This window comes from Megalops cyprinoides, chromosome 3, assembly GCF_013368585.1.
Source record: "Megalops cyprinoides isolate fMegCyp1 chromosome 3, fMegCyp1.pri, whole genome shotgun sequence".
NCBI classification, from domain to species: domain Eukaryota; kingdom Metazoa; phylum Chordata; class Actinopteri; order Elopiformes; family Megalopidae; genus Megalops; species Megalops cyprinoides.
This window is the reverse complement of record NC_050585.1, coordinates 30,073,254-30,093,191: the sequence shown is the minus strand read 5'-3', so window position 1 is coordinate 30,093,191 and position 19,938 is coordinate 30,073,254. Positions and strand designations below refer to the sequence as shown.

The window sequence follows — 19,938 nt, the reverse complement described above, 5'->3', positions numbered from 1 at the left end:
AATGAAAAATGCACAACTATAAGGACATGATACCAACACTATTTTATGCCTTTAAATGATTATGTAAAATGCAGTTAAGTCCTCAATGTATTCAGACTTAATCATTAAGGAGCCATTTGAAACTATTTGGGGTAATCGATTGATAGATTCCTTTTAATACTGTTTAGTGCTGTGATACAGACATTTTATAGTTCATAGCTACTATGTACTGTACATGATATAAATGCTAAAGAAATACAAATCAGATATGTGTTCTTGAAAATAAACTAAATAGTTATTTAAGGCAACAAAAATGATACATTTTTTTTTCAGTGACAAGACATGTAAATAATGATAAATTTTAAACTGCCTGCACCAAATAAAAGGAACATTGAATATTCAGAGATTAGATGACTTTACATCATCATTAGGTACACAAAGACTATAGAAAAACATGACTCCATAATAAATTAAATGGATTCATTTCTCTTATCATCTGTGCATTTGTCAGATTAATTTCTCTGACATGACTTATACAATAATGTGACTGTACACCAAATGATAGAAGTTCAAAAACTCTATGATATCGCAACAAACTATGATTGATAATGTCTGTCATTTGATATTAGCTGGTGGGTCAAAGAACTAATTCCAGTCTTTGACATGTGTCAAAAGATATAAAATCTGAGTGCAAGTGAGCTTCATGGCATATTTTTTTCACAAGAAACAGTCATAGAAGACAAGTGTTAGTTTCCCTCCATATGGTCTTTTCAGTGTGATGAGTTTATTAATAACACTACACTTATTAGACATTACAAAATTTCTTCCACTCCTACAATATTTCTGTATTGCCTGAACAGCACAGATATTATGTTAGGTAATTTGTGGATGATTTGTTCAAACAGTATTTAACACATAAGCAGTGCATGATATGTTTGCAAATGTGGTTGAAAGAGTGTTGGCAACCTGCAACAATACTTGGCTTCTAAAATGAATTTTGTTTAAAATAATGACTTTGAAATGGTCAAATTATGAGAAAGACTGTTGTGAAAATGGTCTATTTAAAAATGGCTTCCAGCTGCCTATCTATCAGGGGTAAATGGGAGGGAAACTGAATGTTCAAGGGCCCTTTTCATATTTCCTGATCAGTAGTAGTTAGTCACTGGTTCAGCTGTAAATTAATGACACAAACATTTTTCTTCACATAAACCAAATCATTCCAGCAGAGCATGATATAAAGTAACAGAACAAAACAAAATAAAACCGAAAAACACAGACTGACATCCAGAACAAAGGAATTGTCATTCTTCTACACATGGTAATATTGTATGCTGTTACAAAAAAAGAATATTTTTCACCACATATTTTCGATTTAAACCACTGGACACTTATCGGACATAGAGGTGTTATTAGAGCTGCATGAGGCGTAGTGGTTAGAAAACCAAAGTGAGGGGGTTGGCGCTGTATTGTAAATCTCATGTTAGGAGGTGTGGCTGTAACAGATTACAGATAACGGTTACAGATTCAATTTCCAAGTGGGACACTGCTGTTGTACCGGTAAGCAATGTACGTAACCTGAATTGCCTCAGTAAATATCCAGCAGTATAAATGGATGATGTGTAACCCAACTAAGTCACTCTAGATGCGTGTATAATGCAGATATAATGCAATAATTAGAGCAACACAGTATCCATACACAGTACTGTTCACAATGTTTTCTTGTAAGTTTCTGTACACCCTATTGTTCTGGTAGGTGTAGACAGGACATGTTCATTGTTGTGCAGTAAACTTCATTTCAGCGCTAAAGGTCAGTAAAGATGGTTCAGAAACCATCTTTACTGACCTTGACCTATTTCAATAAATACTTGTACTTATTATTTAAAAGGGAAAGAGTATTTCTTTACTGTATTTCTTTCCTGTTAATAGTGGGATGTTACGCTGAGCATTTGGCTGATATGTATAGCAACTTACAATAGTTTCTTCATATTTAACTAGTAAAATTATTTCTGGTTCAGTACTTCACCAGAAATTTCTGCTGGACTTCGGCTGTTGCTATTTATGCAAACAGTTCAGTCAAAGCAAATTTCCTCCTTGTACTTGTTTCTGAACAGGAACTTTGTGACATAACATGACAGTATGCAATAGCAGTGCCATGAGAAGAATGTGAACAGCACCTGTCAAGCCTTGGTTTCTCCAGCAACTGCTATGGTGGTGGAGACTAGTTTGCCTCTAAATAGACATGTTGTAGAATGCAGTCTTTAAATAACACAGAATGAATGCTATCAGGAGGTGTTCCTCTCTCTACCTCGAAGTTTAGGTAGTTTTTTGTCCTTCTTTTGTTTCTGCAGAGTATGTGGCTAGGGTGCAAATTTGTATAACTGGCAAGGAAAATGAAGATACTGGTTGACATGCAGATGTATAGGCCGACAAATACAGCATCCACTGCATTGATCCCTTATTGCCACAAAAAAGGAGTAGTATACCAACAGAGAACTCTTTGATTGAAGTGGCTGGCCAGGGTTTCTGTTTAATTGCTCATGTTTAGTGAAAAAGAAGAGACCTCTCAAGGGTTAAGTCATTTGTGGGCCAACAGCAAAGCAGAAGGATGGGGTGATGATGCAGTTGCTGGGGGGACGGGGAGGGGATTCAGGAGTGGCCAGTGGGCGGGGCCTCGCCGAGCCGGATGCTCCCGAGGAAGGTGGTATGGTTGGTCATGCTGATGGAGGTGTCCTCGTACACCATCCTGATGGAGATCTTCTGCCGGGCCCGCAGCAGGCAGACGCCAGCGGTGAAGCAGGTGTTGAACTTGCGCTGGCCGGTCTCGATGCTGCGTGTGCAGCGCAGGAACGGCGTTTTGTCCACCATCACCTCATAACTGGCAATGTCAGTGAAGTTGAGGTAGTAAACCTGGCAGCCAAGCATGGCAAAGACAAAAGACACACAAAAAAGTGTGTTTGTATTGTGAAATCTCAATGCAACACTCTCACAAACAGATACATGCATATATATATATATATATAATAACTATAACTATAACTATAACTAAAATATATAAAGACATATTGTACATATTATCACCTTAAACTATGGTTCACAATAGGAAGACATTTGAAATATTCAGCTTCAACTTCAGATTTAAAGCATTACACACTGAAATGGATAGTGACCTTTTCAATAATTTTCAAGGATAAATGAAATAGCCAGTGTACATCCTTGAATGTGCTTTATAATTGAGGAAGATAATGGTTCTCCTTTTTAAGGTCATCCTTATACTTAAATGGACTTGCATGCAATACCTGCAGAAGGTTCAACGTCCATTCATTCTCGTCCACCTTTCCCACTGCAGTTACTGTAGCTTAGCTTAGCTTCCAGCATTTGTTAATTACACAGGGTGGAAAAACCCAAGTGACAACCCAAGGATTAGAAAAACAGGAGAAAATCTCCTCTTGAACCCAGCTGACCTGGGATCTGGACCAGTGGACCAGCTCTGCAGTGAGAAGGAGCGAGGAGCATGCAGTTGAGATGAAGAGTTAGGCCCAAGACCGTACTCACTTCTACCTGACTATAGATGAAGTAGGTGCCATCCACCAGCACCTCCAGCTCTCCAGAGCGTGAGTGCATCTTGAACACCTTGTGGTGTATGGTTATCATTTTCCAGTTTTTGAGGACGCCTTCTGAAAGATCTCAGCGTGAGAAAAGGGCAGTCACTCAACATCCGTCATTACAGCAAAAAACTGAAGGCAGAGTTCTACATTCTCATGTGGTTGGACACAGAAAAATGTGGTGTATAAGCATCTCTCCTTATCACCACTTTACTGGGAAGTTTCTACTTATTATAACCACAACTTGTTTCATCTCTAACCTTGAGTAACATATTTAAGCAAGTGTAACACTTTTTATATCTAATGTACATATTTACCATTCATTCTAGTAAAAATCTGAACTTGTCTATTATACAGTTCAAACTTAAGGACTATGTGCATAAGACTACTATTCTGCCTGTTTTCAGCAGCTGTGTGGAAAACACTGGGGAGCACTTCAATCTAATAATAATCAACTTACATAAAACCATAACCTGGGGTAAATTATTGTGCTTGGCATGATATCACCACATACCAACTTGAATGATTTGATATGAACCCACAGGTTTGTTTTGGACCTGAATACCGAAAACAAATCTGTCTTACAAGCTATTCATCTAAATGTTTTTTGACACCATAAACCTGATTCTGTTCTTTCGTGCCTAAATATAATTACAGCAAAAATGAAAATGAACTCTAATTTGTGATGTGTAGCTTTTATTGTCTTGCTGTCAGTCACTGCTGTTATTTGTGGACACTGTAACTTGAAATCACCTTCAACCCTCAGAACACATGTGACTCATATACTGCACAAAATGTATGTATTTCCATTCACTTTACTGCAAGCATGTTTATAAACCTATTGTCTCTCAACTATAAGTTAGTAAAAGTGACCAGGTTTCTAAAATTTGACGCTTACCTTCCTTGACTTGTATTGTTGTTTCCTGGCCTTGCAAGTGTACTACAGCCGGCTGAAAAACACAAATACAGAGTTAAATCAAGACTTTAGTATACTTATATTAAATATACTAAAGATATATTTAATATACCTTTTGTTGAGTTCTACTTTTAATATTAATAAAAGTAAATAACCTTAAACAAATAAAATAATAATAAAAACATCATCTTAAACAGCTCCCATTCTTCTCCAAGAATCTTTTAACAAGCAATACCTTCTTAATAAGTAATACTGAAAAAGAACACAAGTTTGAGAAAATAGGAATCTGCATAACTTACAGTGAGAAAAGTTAGGAGAATCAACTCAATAAGGTAAATATGCTTGTATGAAATTCAGTTTTGCTTAGTGATCTTCAGTCCAACTACCAGACCACAGTAACTATCTGTCAGGATAAGCTTCATGATATTGAGTATTCAACAAAAGATTAATCTGACTGCATGTACAACAAGTAGGGTAATAGACAGCACTTATCATTCAGAAAGAAAATAACAATTACTGCCTATGGTGAATGCATGGGACACAGCAGTGGCAATTATATGCTGACATACCTGAACATCTCTGGCTCGTACTTTATCCATGCCTCCTATAAAAACCAAAATGGGTAAGTCTCTATACCATCTAACATAACACAAGTACATGCCTCAAAACTACACTTGCATTGCACTGCTAGCCAACACATACAAGGCCTACACACATTGCCTAGAGATACATGGGTAATTTATTGGATTTATATAACAAAACACTGGTTTTATCACTGGTTCTTTATAAGCACAAAGTTATGAGAAATTAAGGTTTACCAGTTGTAGGAGCACCTGCTGGTCCTTGAGGCCCAGGGGGGCCCTGTGGCCCTGGGGGTCCTTGAGGGCCAGGGGGACCAGGTGGCCCTGAGGGGCCCATGGCATTACTGCCTGGGATCCCAGGTATTCCAGGAATTCCAGGTGGTCCTTGAGGCCCTGGGGGTCCTGGGGGTCCTGGTGCACCAGGAGGCCCCTTCTTCCCTGTGACACAACAAAGCAACTGAATACATACTGTACTACTACATTAGAAAATGTTTCATTTAAATAGATTTTAAACTAAACTGGATGTAGAAAGCACACTGTCACAAGGTCTCACCATATTACTGTTCTATATATACATATGACAACATAAATAACAGGAAGCAAGACATTCAGAAGATGATGGCTAATAGCTGTGTTGAGTATGAAACCCAGCTGCACGTTACCTTTTTTCCTTTCTTTTCTTTTTCCATTTGATTCTGAAAAAGAGTGAAAGATAACTGCATTGAGTTTTCTGCATTGAGCCACCATTACAATAAACACAAACTAACCCATGTTTGTCTGGCTCTTTAAAAGAATCTCTCAGAAGGTCACTAGGACACATACATTTTCCATTTATTTCTTTGCAGTATTTGAGCTCATATCTCCTCTTCCAAGACATGAAAGATGAAACAGAAACTGCCCATTGAACCAGACAGACCAGACCAGACTGGGAACTCCAGACAACAGCACATACACGCTCCTTGAAACTGACATTTGCCTGAACGATGAGTAAAAAATCACTTAGGATTCATGAGGGTGCGTCCACAATAGGCCAACTCAGGGAAAAAAAACCTTCATATGTATAGATGGATAGATAGACACATACATCTAATAAAAGGGGGACATAAATGCAATTTGAAAAATAACCAGAAGAGGGAGCAACACACTGAAGCTGTTACTGATGATTTTGCATGGCATCTCAAAGATGCAATTCAGAATTCAAAACAACACGATTTGCATCATCAGTGTCATCATCACCATCACCAACATCATCTATGCTTTCAAAAGTGCTAATCAGTTGTGGAATAACATTTCATGATTTTAGCGGCATGAGCAGCCAGGGTTCTTTTCAGCAAAAGGCTATACTTGCACACCATTTTTGTCAGCATGCCATTTGTAAAACCCTTTAGGCAATGTAGGGGCAAATGGAAAATGATGAACTGCACACAGGGAGAGTGCTTTCTGAGTAAACACAGGTAAGTGAAAGTGATGTAATGAGCATGTGCTGTAATAATCTGAGTGTTGGAGCAGTAGTTACGCCGAATTCCAGGTGGATGCAACTGAGATATCATTTAAAAGTGGATTCTTAATTGCTGAAGTAGAAACAACTGCTAGTGGTATAAATGTATAAAAATGACATTACTGACAAAATCCCAGGATAGGGGTGTGCTCATTAAATGTATACTGTGAAAAAATATATATCCTTGTATCAATTAGATAATACAGCCACTTCAGTATCACTCCAAACTGTGATTACAATGCCCCCAACTACATACAAAAATGCTAGTTCTGATACTTATACTCAACTGATACTGAAACCATACTCATGGGGGTAAAGCCTTTTTTGGTCTCCACGTTCTTTGTAGAACAAGAAATGCAGTGATTTCTTAATTTTGTCCCTTAACTACACAGTAAATACAGGTAAGAAGCTACAGGAAAAACATGGATTTAAGCTCATCAAGGTTAACAGCAAAAACAGGACACAATCTTTTAACTCTTCTATTTTTTAGTACATCGTGGCAAATGAAGCATGAACTCTAATCTAAACAGTGAGGAAAATGTGTCATAAAATGGTGTGGTGGTCCAAATTGGTCATTTTAGACCACCTGCGTCTCCAGAACAGGAGGTCATTCAGGTCCAGAATTCACTGCCGACATTATTCCCATAAACGGCACATCTGTAAAATTAAGTAAACATCACAGGTGCGGCCAGTTAGTGGGTGGTTTCACACAGAATGGTCCAAGAGGAAGGGCATGCATGGCATCTCATGAAAATATCAAATGAGTGTTTGTTTTGATGGCTTTATCTCCAGCAGGTGTCTATGTGGACCATAAATGTGCAGCTGGAACAGAGGAACATCCACTGTGGATACACATGCTCCAAATGTAGGCAGACAAAGCAAATTGAGGAGTTAATTGGCGAAAGCATCATTCCTTCCTTGTGCATGATTAACCAGTTTTAAGATGGTCTCATCAATTACCCTTTTTAAATATGCTACCCTGCCAGAATCCTATTCCCTGAAATCAGCTCCAGATGAGGAAAAATGTGTGTGTGTGTATGTGTGTTGGGGGGAGGCTGGCCTTCTCCAGAGGTGTTTGCTTTCTGCACATCATCAGCAATGGCTATCAACTAGTGTCAGACCACTTAACATAATCAACTTCTTTACAGTTCATGCATCCATTCATAAACAGTTTTTTTTGTGTCAGGTGACATTGACATTACTACTACAAATTCTCTTGTGTGAGTTCACAATTTTAGCCCCTTCAGACACACAGCCAAAGTTTCTTTCACAAATAAATTATTGGATGCACTTGCATGAATTTTTTCATAATAAGCAACCTATCTGAAATCTGGTACATGTTAGGAGAGTGAATGTCAAAGATGCTGATTTCTTATGATCTTGGGCTTGAATTACAAAAGCCTTTGTTTGTGTGTTGTAGGGAAATTGGGTGGGTGGGGCGGGGGGGGGGGGGGGGGGGGGTTGGGGGTGCTGGTAGCAATTACTGTTCAGGGAGTTAGGATTTTTTTCTGATTAAGGCAAACATCTCACAAGATAGCTGTCTTTGTCAAGACAAAATGATTGCATTCTTGTACTTAGTGTTCTTTTTGTTGCACAACAGGACTGTGGAGTTCCTCTCAGACACTGTGCTGCTCTGACAGTCTCATATTCCAAGAGACGTGTTTCACCATTCAGAAATGTGAACGTGCTTAAAACATGAAACAAAAGGCTGTGAACTTCTGACAAAAAAAAAAAAACCCATTACGGAACTTTTCTAGACCCAATTCCTAGCAATTATCTCTGAAGCACATTTATCTTGGAAGGTCCTTAATGTCTTTTTCTTTCCAACGATGCCCTGGATGAACATCACTCATTGAGTGAGGTGAGTGGTGGCATGGCAGAACACCAACTACAAGGCTCTGTGGTCAATTTGGAGCACCCTCTCTGTACAAAAACATGTCAGTGTTTCCTGAGAATGACTTTACATTCTGCAGCGCTGCTGTTAAGCACTGTAATCTATGAATGAAAACAGCATTGACTTCAGGGCTCTTTGTTAAGACTACACAAACATAAGACATATTCAGAGCCAACAGATGGCAAGTATGTATTGATGCTTTGTTTGACTCAGGGCACCTGCATTTCCATAAAACTAAGAAAGGGTATACAGTATTCCAAAAATTCACTTGAAAAATACATAGGATGAAAAAGACATAGTATTGTCCATTCACAACAAGCATGATCAGGTGATAAAAAAAGTTTTCAAAAACCATTTAAGCAGAATATTAGAAAGACTTCAGAGCACTGTCTATGTGAGCATTAGACAGGAAACCAACCACACATCTCCCGCGTAAAACTCTCAGTCTTTTGAGCAAGCTGTTTGTCTGTTCAAAAGATGTCTCAGCTTTGCTTTTGTTAATTAACATTGTTTCTCTATTTTGTCTGCATGTCTTGTCACGCAATCTTTTTTTTTTTTTCAAAACAATGAAGATCAAAGATAGATGAACAGTCTGACCAAAACGCGAGCTTAATTTTTGTATTTATACCAGATGACTTTCATTCAAATTGAGGTCAATACATTCTTTGATGTGCAAAGTAAACATGCATTAAATGACTAACCTTGCATCACAATGTTAAATGACTCTTGAAATGGAGATGTAAGGAGGAAGTGTGTTCTCCACAAACAGAATTCTTATAGATGAGCATATAGGAAATAGATGTTAAAATAATCTTCATTTACTGAGGATGGACCTGCAATTGCAATTGCATCCTTTTTCTCCTGGCATTAGGCCTGCGAGTTCCTATGAATGCAAAAGTTCTAATTTGAACAGTTATATTCTTATTTTTTTTCATCTGGAGTGGCAGTTAGAAACCATGGAACACCAGGGAAGCAGAATTGTATACAAGAGAAGGGACCAGTTTCACTTTCAGCAATGAAGCAGAATGAATGAATGAATGAATGAATGAATAAATATATAAATACATACATACACACCAACAAAAAACTTGCTGGACACCCTACATCAGAGAAACACCAGACCATCACTGTCAAAACAAGCTCAAATGTCCCTTTCTAATAAACTGTTCATGCAGGCTTTAAGGACCATGTTGAATGAGACACAATATTATGTTAGGCAGGAATCTGTTTTTTATGTACTTAAAATTATGATTATATAATTATGAAATCAGTATGATACAGTAAGGCCTCAAAATGAAAAAAAGATGGTCAATGAATATTTCCAATCAAGGGTACACATATGAATAAAATATTAACCTTTAACATTTTTAATATTAAGTCATTGGCCTTAATACCAATCCTCCCTCAGTTCACTCTTGGAAGAGAGATGAGACCTCCTGGGGTCAATGGTAGCTGTAGTTGCAGCTGCGATGCTACAATAGTACTTGGAAAGCAAACAAGTTTCCTTTGCATATATTGTATAATAATTCTGGGTTAATGCAACCACTGAATCAAACCACAGAGCACATGTCAGAAATTGCTTTTGCTCCTCACAAGTCACAGCTGCAAACCAGTCATATTCCCAAAGACATATCTGCTTCAGCTCAAAATGGACACTTCATTTTATATACATATGCTAGATATAAGTTGCATTTAATAGTTTGCAATAGCTTAGAACAGACCAAAAGACATTCAAGAAAGTAAAAAAAAAATACATATTTTGAAACAGTTCCACTGTTTTGTTCTCAAGTGGTCTTACAAGGTTTTCCTTAATATATCTTGTCTTTTGTCTTGTGATAATAATAGACATGAGTAAGTCCCATTACCTCAGTTTGTACCACAGCCATGGTTTGAAGAGATAAAATCACTGTATGGTCTCGGTGACTTTCTTTTGACCAAATTTAATAAATACTTGTCTCATACAGTTAAGATGACATTGCACCTTGAACAAATTCACATTTGCCTGGAGATCTGTACATAAACAACTTCAACATGATTTCCCCCTTACCTCCAGCACATCTGTGTGTGTTCCCATACCAGACTGAAGGTTCATGCAATGTGGATAACTCTCCTTGAAGTTTAAACAAACAACTCTCTGTTGACTGCAACAAAACCTTTAATCTCAGAGCCTAGCCACAACATACACCGCAGCTAAACCCAAAAATTTTGCCTTGGACTTTTTCCTTCTTATTCACAAATGTTTGAAATGCCACGTGGAGCCGGAAATTCTAGATCACAGAGAGATCCTGATTTTAACCTTCCTTCAAATGTCAATACTCAGACAGAAACATATATGGACAAAATTTGTCGGAGTTTTTGTCGGAGTTTTGCTCTCTTTCCTGTGTCATCCTTAAATTAAAATCTTAGTTTTCAGACTTTCACTGGATAAGATAAAAGGTCTGGTTCGAAGGAAAGAGACAGATCAATCCCATTCGTGGCAGACTGACAGATTTTGTACACACGTTCAGTGTTATGTGACTCTGTGACTGACAATGACTCTGGATCGTACACACTCTTTCCCTTGACGAAAGTGTTGCTGTTACAGAATCACATGTGGTTGTGCTGCACATGTCCTTGTGCTTCAACAGTAAGTGGACAGCTCTAGGGAGCATTTGTTCACAAGCCTAACACAATTCCCACCATGAAAAAAGGCTGGTTCACTTACATGGGTACCCAAAGACGGTCCCAGCCCAGCCGATCTCAATTACTCTCACATTGCTCATTACTCAGCTGTTTCTCAAGCAGGTGTCCCCACTTATGAAGGAGGCCTCGGAGAGGCCCCCAGAAGTGCTTGGGAGATTTAATGGGTGGGAAATAGGCAATAAATACTACGCAAGATGTTAAGGATAAGACAAGAATCAAGCAAGACAACAAAGGGACCGTGCCTGTCCTCGGTGTGAAACCAAATGGTCCTGTACCCATGAGATTCCATGTCTTGAAAGAGTCGCTGCATTTAATCTGCAAACAGATTGCAGTTTAAAAAAGCGATAAAACTGGTTAATGAATGGAACAAATTAGCATCAAAGAGGACTTATACATTGAAAACACATTTCCACAACACATACTACAAAAACACATCTGTTGCAAAAAGCCTTGCAAGGCACAATGCATATTTATGAAGGCAAAGTGCATCTGACATGAAAGAGAAATCAGATTTTAGCAAATCCTCCTGTAACAACGCCTTTGCCTGATAATGCAGAGTTCTCTTATAAGTCATCTCCAAGAAGCGTCCCGGCTATTTAGATCATGAAACACTGCAAGGAGCCCGGCACAGCAGAGCCCATTCACAAAGCCATGAAGCCATGATCTCATTGTGACTAAATCTAATGTTGGATGTTTCATGGAAAACAGTGAAATATTTAGAAGTAGTTTTCAGTGGACTATAATAATTCTGCACCGTATGGTACTCCATTTAAAGTGTCATGCTATAATAGACTTGCAAGTTACTCTTATTACCAAATAAGTAATTTATAAGTTAGCTAGCAAGCTAGACAAATTTGCAAATTACCTTCAATAGCTACAAATGATGGTTATGTCATATAGTGAAGTAACAGGTGAGTTTATCAATATTTGGTTTCAGAGAATTCATGTCAAATAGGTTCAGATGATGCTCTTTGGGAGAGGCTATGTGGGAAAAGTCTATTTCTAATGATGGGACATGAAGTGATGTCTTATAAGGTTGAGGTGCAAGGACCTTTGGGATGAATCAGTATTGGGTTGAGGATTGAAAACAAATTGGATGAGTGTTTGAGATCGTCTTTTTGGCTAAGGTTTGATGACTGACATCTAATACCTGCAGATGTCCTACAGCGGACTCTTTAATCACTGACTAATACTCTTATTTAATTTATTTAATAACCCTTTACTTATCCTGTCTGGGCTCAAAAACAATTTGCCTTGTTTGTGGTAGGACATTCTTAGATGACGTTGCTGGCATAGAATATTTAATTCTGTCTATTTTTCCTTGCCTAAATTCAGTGGTTTCATGAAAGGCTGCAATGTCACTTTAATTGAGAAAGCTCACAGCAAAAGTTATCTGAGACGCTGATGAGGAAAAACCATTAGACTATTATAGCTTTCCGAGAATTTCAAGCTGGCATTCTTTCAATGCAATTGGACTTTATGAATTAAAATCATCTGTAGTTTTACCGGAACATTTTGGTTTTCATAGCAATAGACTGACCAGACTTCCATTTCCTTTGATGTGCTATACAAGACATACCTAGGTTTTTACCCAGTAGTGGCAGTCAAGCTGTTTATGTGAACAGTATGTAAACAATGTGTTTTTGAAGAATTGGGGTGATAATAAAGCATGATTTGATGCTTAAATGTGGTTTGCATTCAGGGCTAGATGAACTGTCAAACAATTGCACAGTAATCAGCTGGACATGTTATCAAAGGACCAGCAATCTGTTAGTAATTCAAAAATACAATGTAAAGCCACAATCATGGCAGGATTAACATTTTAGAGAACATTTTTCAACAAAATAACTAATTGTTTGAAACCACTGCAAAGGTACATCCAACTGTAACTGATAATGTAAATAAATAAATTTAGGAGTACTTTTTCTCATTAAACATGGATGACTTAATGGATCTGTCCTGGTCTTTGTTATGAACAAACACACATGTTCTGCCTAGTCCTCTTCTCACATAACAGTGCTTTTTGTTGATCTCTTGTTGTGCATTTACCCCAAATGGTAACAAAAATGAAAACACTAATAACTGAGACTGCTACAACTGGGAAATGTGGAGGCAACGAACTACAAGCACTTACCTTTGTGTGGCGTAGCACTGCAATTCGTGAGTGATCTCAAGATAAGTATCTGCAGCATGGACAGAAACCCTACACATGTGAGCTTGAGCTGTGTCAATAGTAGCCTGGCGATAAAACAGCTTTTGATGAAGTCTTAAATTCGGTACGGTGAGTACAGGTAAACATGGTACAGGTGAGTATCTCCAGGTCACACAGACACGGAGATTTCTCAGGCACAGCAACCATTCCTGTAGGTTGAGAAGCCTGAACGAGATCAAACAAGTTCAGGGTTTTGTTCTGGAGAGAGGAACAGCAAGTACAATACTACTACATGGCAATGTGCCATTTCTTTAGAAAATTTTACATCCTAAGATCAAAAATAAACCTTTGGCATAAGACAAATGGTTCACTAAGTAGCAAGAATCCCTCACCTGTTTTGCAAAGGGTATTTCTTTGTGTAGGCCTATATTACATCCTGCAAAACACCTATAGACGATAAAAACTGTGACTTTCAAGACTATGTTCTTCTAAACCATACTTTCCAATGTAAAACAAAAAAACGAACAAAAACAAGCAAAACAACAGAACACGGTGGAGGTGGGCAGGAATGCTACAAGCATTACATTTTCCAGGGATCATTGAGTTTAATAGATTTATTTCAGATGAGGTAATTTCATCATCCAAAATCAACAGAAATAAGTCATGAGGAACAATAAGCCTTGTCGGAGAATTCTGTCACTACAGTGATGCATGCAGTCCATGAAACAGTAGAAATTAATATTTACTCCCTTTGTCTCCTTTCCCTAATTTGGACAAGCATTCAGAGTGGAGCCACCTGGCTAAAGTGTGCTACATAGGAGACTTAGGGAAAAATCATATGGATATTTCTACAGATCAAATTAGATAATAAAAACAAACAGCCATTCTTCAAACCAATGAGTCAGCCAATGAGCATGCTTGAAAAGAGAGATATCTTTCCCTTGCTTCCCAGGGCAAACAGCAGTGCAAGGTTAGGAGTGACCCTCAGCACTCTTAGGAACTTATCCAGGTCCCCATGGCTTTGTAGAGCACATATGTGAGAGAAAAAGATTTTCCAATTGGCTAATTAGTTAGCTGGGGTAGTGTGCTAGCGCAAACAGTTATTTTTATAGATCTGATTTAAACAAATTCAGCTCTGCCAACAGATTCCCTAATATTATCTGAGGGAGTCTCAGAGGTGGACAGCTGCACAGCTGCTGGCAATAAAATGCTTTCAGAGACACACACTGACTGAAAAATATCAAGCCAGTATTGGTCATCTGGGCCCCACAGGCAATGACACAGAATGCTGGCTTAATTACATATGTCCATCTTTGTTTTTAAAAGCTCCACATGAAAATAAAGGCAGCCAGAGTCTTAATTGCTTAGTCCTTAGTGGTCCTTAGTAGTGATTCACTACAAATATTGCACTCAAGGACCTTTTATTTATTATTATTTATTGAAGTCTAAGCATGTAGATGAGGTAGGCCATATCAATTGCAATGATTTCAGCTGATAATGTTAAATAACAAATGGAGACCAGGTCTCATTCAGAGTGTGCCAGATCTGGAAAATGTCTGAGTGAAACTGGATAAATTTCAGTCTTTTTTTCAATCTACTATGTATAGTAATAATGAAGCATAGTGTTTGTGAGGAGATGAAGTTCTTGAGGAGGATTATAAAAAGGATTCAGGCCAAAGTGTCTTTGATTTACTTTGATTTGACTGAATGCTTCTATTATTTATTGACTCAGTTTCCTATACCATACATTCTTACAATACCTCTGTCTTTAAAGCTATATGCTATAAAACTGGCTTTGCTTTGAAATGAATTAAAGTATCCAGTGTTAAAGTGGATTGGATCCTGCTGCACAAGACAAATCTGATAACTCAAGACACTCACACAGACCATTTGAACTGAAAAGCTTTGCGAAACAACTGTCAAAATGACACGTACACATTATATACTGTACTTGCACAGCAGCCAGATCTTGCATTACTTCAGTATGATTCAAAGGCAATTCCCCACTGCATAAAGTAATGCGAATTTAACCAGATCAAGACGTCAAATCCTCATGACAAGCTCTTTTTTTTGGTGACAGACGATAACTTGAGAACTTGAAAGTTACAAAGTTCCTATTCATTGCCCTGGTGGAAGACACTAGAGACATCTGACCTCTAAAGTCCAAAAAATGTTTCATAAATTCAGTGACACATGTAGGTTCTGAATGCAGGGGGGAACAACATGTCAAAAAGAAAACCCCTGCACTCACATACAGCAGTCTGTGTCAAGACACGCTCTGCAGATATTGTTGTAAAAGCACTTATGACAGTGACCTCCTAATCCCTTTCTGTGTTTGACAAGCAGGTGAAAATTACAACCGTTCTTTACCTTTCAATAAAGATTAGTACATAGGGCTCCCCCAATATGTTTCTGCAGTTCCATTACACTAGGGAATTAGTGCTAATGGGGGGAGTTCCTCCGTCGCCTTTTAAAACTAAGATGGTAAAAGATCAAAAAGGATTAGGTGTCACACACAGATTTTGCCACAGGCTGCTGTACTTCATCAGAGGAGAAAGCCAAATTGTAGATACACCTCCTTTAACTGATTGTAGAGAAGACTATATGCACAATATAAATGATTATATTGACAGAGATATCATATATATATATGACATATATATATATATATATATATATATATATATATATGACAGAGATTATCATGTCAAAACTTTCAGATGCCAATGTCTCAGCAGATGGCGCCATGTATTTTTTTCTCTAGCTAGAAAGGATTTAAAGCAAAAGAGGCTTCCATTTTGGTATTTTGTTCAGTACTAAACAGGTCTTCCACACCAATGTAAGTTAATTATTTGACACAAGAATCACTGTACACACAGACAAGGACAGTCTGCACTATGATGAGAAAGCAAGAGAGCTACATAGCCAAAATCAAATAGAAAGAGAATAGGGGACCAGGGATCTTCTTAGCTACTGTTTGTTAACTGTTTGTAGCTTTCCTTAGCTGACTGCCAACTAGATGTAATTCCCATGTGGAGCCTGTAAATTAGATTATTCTAGCTACCCATGCAAAACAATGCCGGTTATAAAGAATTTCCAGTTAACAAAGTGATCTTATAATTATTTCACTATTTGTCATACCCATTTGTAGTCACAGGAATCCTTTCCTCAGTATGTACGTATTCGAACCTGCAGTGTTTATGACAACAGCTAAGATCATTTAAAATTGACAGCACAACATCATTGTGAGAAACAGAGCGAAATTCCAAAAGACCATTTTACAAACTGAACACTAAGTGAGAAGTATTGGAAAAATCTGATCAATAAATAGGTTTTATTGCCATTCAGTAGCCCATTTACAATTACCCTGAACTTGTTTGAGCCCAAACACTCCAAAATACTAATGCTACATCAGGCTAGGAAAGGGAGTATTCTGAAGCATATTCCAAAGAGGTAGCAAAATTGATTTCCTTTAACTTTACATGTTGGATTTTGACATAAGGGCCCAAACTGCAGGTGTATTAAACGGAACACTACTGAAATGCCAGTGTACACCAAATAAGAACAACTGCATGAGGAAAGAGGAACAGTGACCCCAGGCTGAAGACAACCAACAGGAATAGCAAAACACAGACAGCCGATGGAAGCCTTCAACCCACAACTGTTAAACATGATGGGGAATGTGTGCTGTGGTATGGACAGCCATCTCATGGGAGACATTATGTCTGATTATTGCCCTTCATGGAGGAATTATGGCATATGAGGAATACAAAACCATTTTAAGCAACCATGTGCTCCCTATGGTGCAAACATTGTTTCCTGAAGATTTTCCTATATTTGACGATAATGTCTCCATCCATACTGCTACACAAATTCATGAGTGGTTTTATGAACACCTGGCTGAAGTCAAATACCTTCCATGGCCTCCTCAATCACCAGATCTTAACATCATTGAACCTTTATGCGAGGTTTTGCAAAGTGCAGAGCCGATTTCCACCATTTTCATCTCTCAAAGAACTGGAAGCTTTGCTATTTGAAGAATTGTCCAGTATCCCACCACAAACAGTTCAAAAAAATTTGTTTAAAGTGTTCTAAAAGTATAACAGCATTCCAAGAGGGATTGAAGCTGTTCAGAAGAAATGGTGTCCAAATTCCTTATTAATTACAAAATATTAATATATGTTTGGTGTTTCCATTAATTTGTCTATCCCCTAAATGCTTTCCACTGATCACTGTGTCCTACTGACCAAAGCATGGTGAACTCAGACAGAGCCCAACACTCCTTTTCACTACCCAAGTGGTCTTTTGGTTTCCCCCAGGTTTGCGGAGTTATTTCACATCTTATGACACCTTGATTATGAGTAAATTTTTGTGCATAACTCATTAATTATTCCATCCATGTACACTCCCACCTGTATTCTTGCACCCGCAAACTCTGATGATGACACAAGCCCCGCAATATGCCTGCTCCATGTCTGTGAATGTGAATTTTTATCAAACTCTAATATGCACCTTTCAAAGCTCAGTGGTCCTTTGTACATGGTGAGTACTATATTGTTCTTTTTGATCTCCTGTCAAGTCAATAAATCTTTATTTTTCTCATAACCGCATGCTGTCAGATGTCCTGGTATTACCTGTTGGTTACACATTACACTTTGCATTTGCTTCAAGAGTACCTTTCAGCAGCGGTATTTTAAGATCACTGAATATTTACACCAATTCTCCCTCCCAAGAATGATGGTCACACCCCAGCCACACACACTCAGTTCAAGTGCTACAAAAGCGGGGTGGAAAGTCCATTTTCCCCAATTCACACTGTCTCAAAATCACTAAATCACCTTGTGCACTGCATTTAGTTACTGCAGGGGGGTTTTGCACCCTGTAGACAGCACCCATAGACATTCTATAATCTGCATTTTGTGCTCCTTGTGACTCATTTATTGACATTTATTTCGAAACATATAGTGTTTCAACATGTGAACACAACCAAAAATTCAAAACAATATATTGTTCATACATAAACTCAAGGCATGAAATCCTGTAAATAAATAACATTCCTTTAGATATTTGGAATCAATGCTGTTTGATTAATGTCTTTTTCAGACCGCTGTTTTTAGAAGGTAAGGTACAACACATACAGAGAATGCATTTCTGTATGAATGTATTTTAAATGAAAACATTGTAAAGTCTATTTTCATGAAAAAAGTAACTAACTCGATAACTGTTTAATACATCCGTTCGCCATTATGCTGTTTAGAGACAAACGTGTTTGTTTATGGCAACAAAATGATTATATTGCTGTGTTAAATGATGCATTGAGGATTTTGTTTCTTTTTTGTGGCTGTACCCTTTCATATGGCAGTGCCTTTTTTTAGGTTTGGTTTTCAAGGCCAAGCTGACATCTAAATCTAACCAGCACAAATATAGCTGTTTTATATTTCAGAAACAGAATCTCATTTGTGCGTTTTTGATGGAGCACATCTGTTTTAACTGTGAAACTCTTAACTCTACCTTGACATCAATATGCACCATAAAAATATAGGTAAGTGTATTGCTAGGAAATTCTGATATAAAACTGTGAATCAGTGTGCACTGCTAGGCTGTGACCTCTGTTCAAACTTAACGTTCTTTGGCTGTGACTACTTCAATATGAAGGATGATAGCTGACTTTTTTTTTCCAATGTGGTTAGCTAATGAGCAACAGGTTGCCAACATTTTGGCTAACTAGCTAACAAGTTTCTGCTTGATGTTAGTAGTACTACTGGTGATTTTACCAAACTGAGAGACACGGAGAAAAGTAACTTAAAATTATCACATTGGTCTGCCACATCCCATAGCATTTGAGGTAGTAGATTCAGAACATTCACAGAAGTTACACGGAGTAAAATCGATTAGCAGGTTGACTGATTCTGTCTGCTATGCCTACCCGTACAACAGAATCAGGTTAGGATGTCCCACTGCATTACCATGTTTGGACACCGAACTGTAGAAGTATAGGTGCACAAATGTGGAAATACATAAATTAATAAATGTAGGAATATAGAAATAAATGAACAATATTATTTCTGTATGCATTTATTGTCACCAATATTTTTATATTTATTAATATTATATTATATTATTTTATATTATATTATATAATATAAATGTAATTTATATATTTCTTTATTTAGAAATGAGTCAGCAATCATTCTCTGTTCTTCACTAGTCTTTTTCTTCTATAGTGGTAAAACACTGATAATGATGTTACCAAGGAAAAGGGCTACTCAATGTCTCTTTAAATAGTTAAAGTTATTGACAGAAGATATTGACAGAAACCCCGTGGGGTTGGTCTCTATGTATATACTGCTGTAACTGATGAAAATAGAGCTTAATCTAAATTGTGTTTTTTTCTGAAGAAAGTGATTGACACCAGAAATCCTTAAAAAGGCTTTTGTAAGTAATCTGGACTTCATTTAATCACTGAGTCGGTATGTGAGTGTTTGTGTGAGTGGCTCGGTGTCAATGAGAGTGAGACAGCCTTTATTGCTTACTCCAGTAACAGTAAAAAAGAATTTTGCCTAAATGTGTAACTCATTTAATGCCATAATACACTGCTTTCAGATTAAAGAAGCATATAACAAAGAAAAATTTT

At 37.6% G+C, this 19,938-nt stretch overlaps 1 protein-coding gene across 3 annotated transcripts in view; it reads right to left on the bottom strand.

Moving 5' to 3' along the window:
* Positions 1–437: 437 nt before the first annotated feature.
* The window catches only part of eda (ectodysplasin A), a 68,260-nt gene continuing 48,759 nt past the window's right edge, over positions 438–19,938 (bottom strand). Inside the window, exons 3-8 of one of the 3 annotated variants that reach the window (XM_036524772.1) lie at positions 5,741–5,773; positions 5,316–5,516; positions 5,067–5,101; positions 4,480–4,531; positions 3,532–3,662; positions 438–2,886 (exon numbers count right to left, since the gene is read on the bottom strand). In XM_036524772.1, coding sequence (XP_036380665.1) covers positions 2,626–2,886; positions 3,532–3,662; positions 4,480–4,531; positions 5,067–5,101; positions 5,316–5,516; positions 5,741–5,773 — 713 coding nt within the window. In that variant the 3' untranslated portion in view covers positions 438–2,625. The remainder of the gene's footprint in view (positions 2,887–3,531; positions 3,663–4,479; positions 4,532–5,066; positions 5,102–5,315; positions 5,517–5,740; positions 5,774–19,938) is intronic. The other 2 variants (XM_036524773.1, XM_036524774.1) reach the window with 2 other exon arrangements.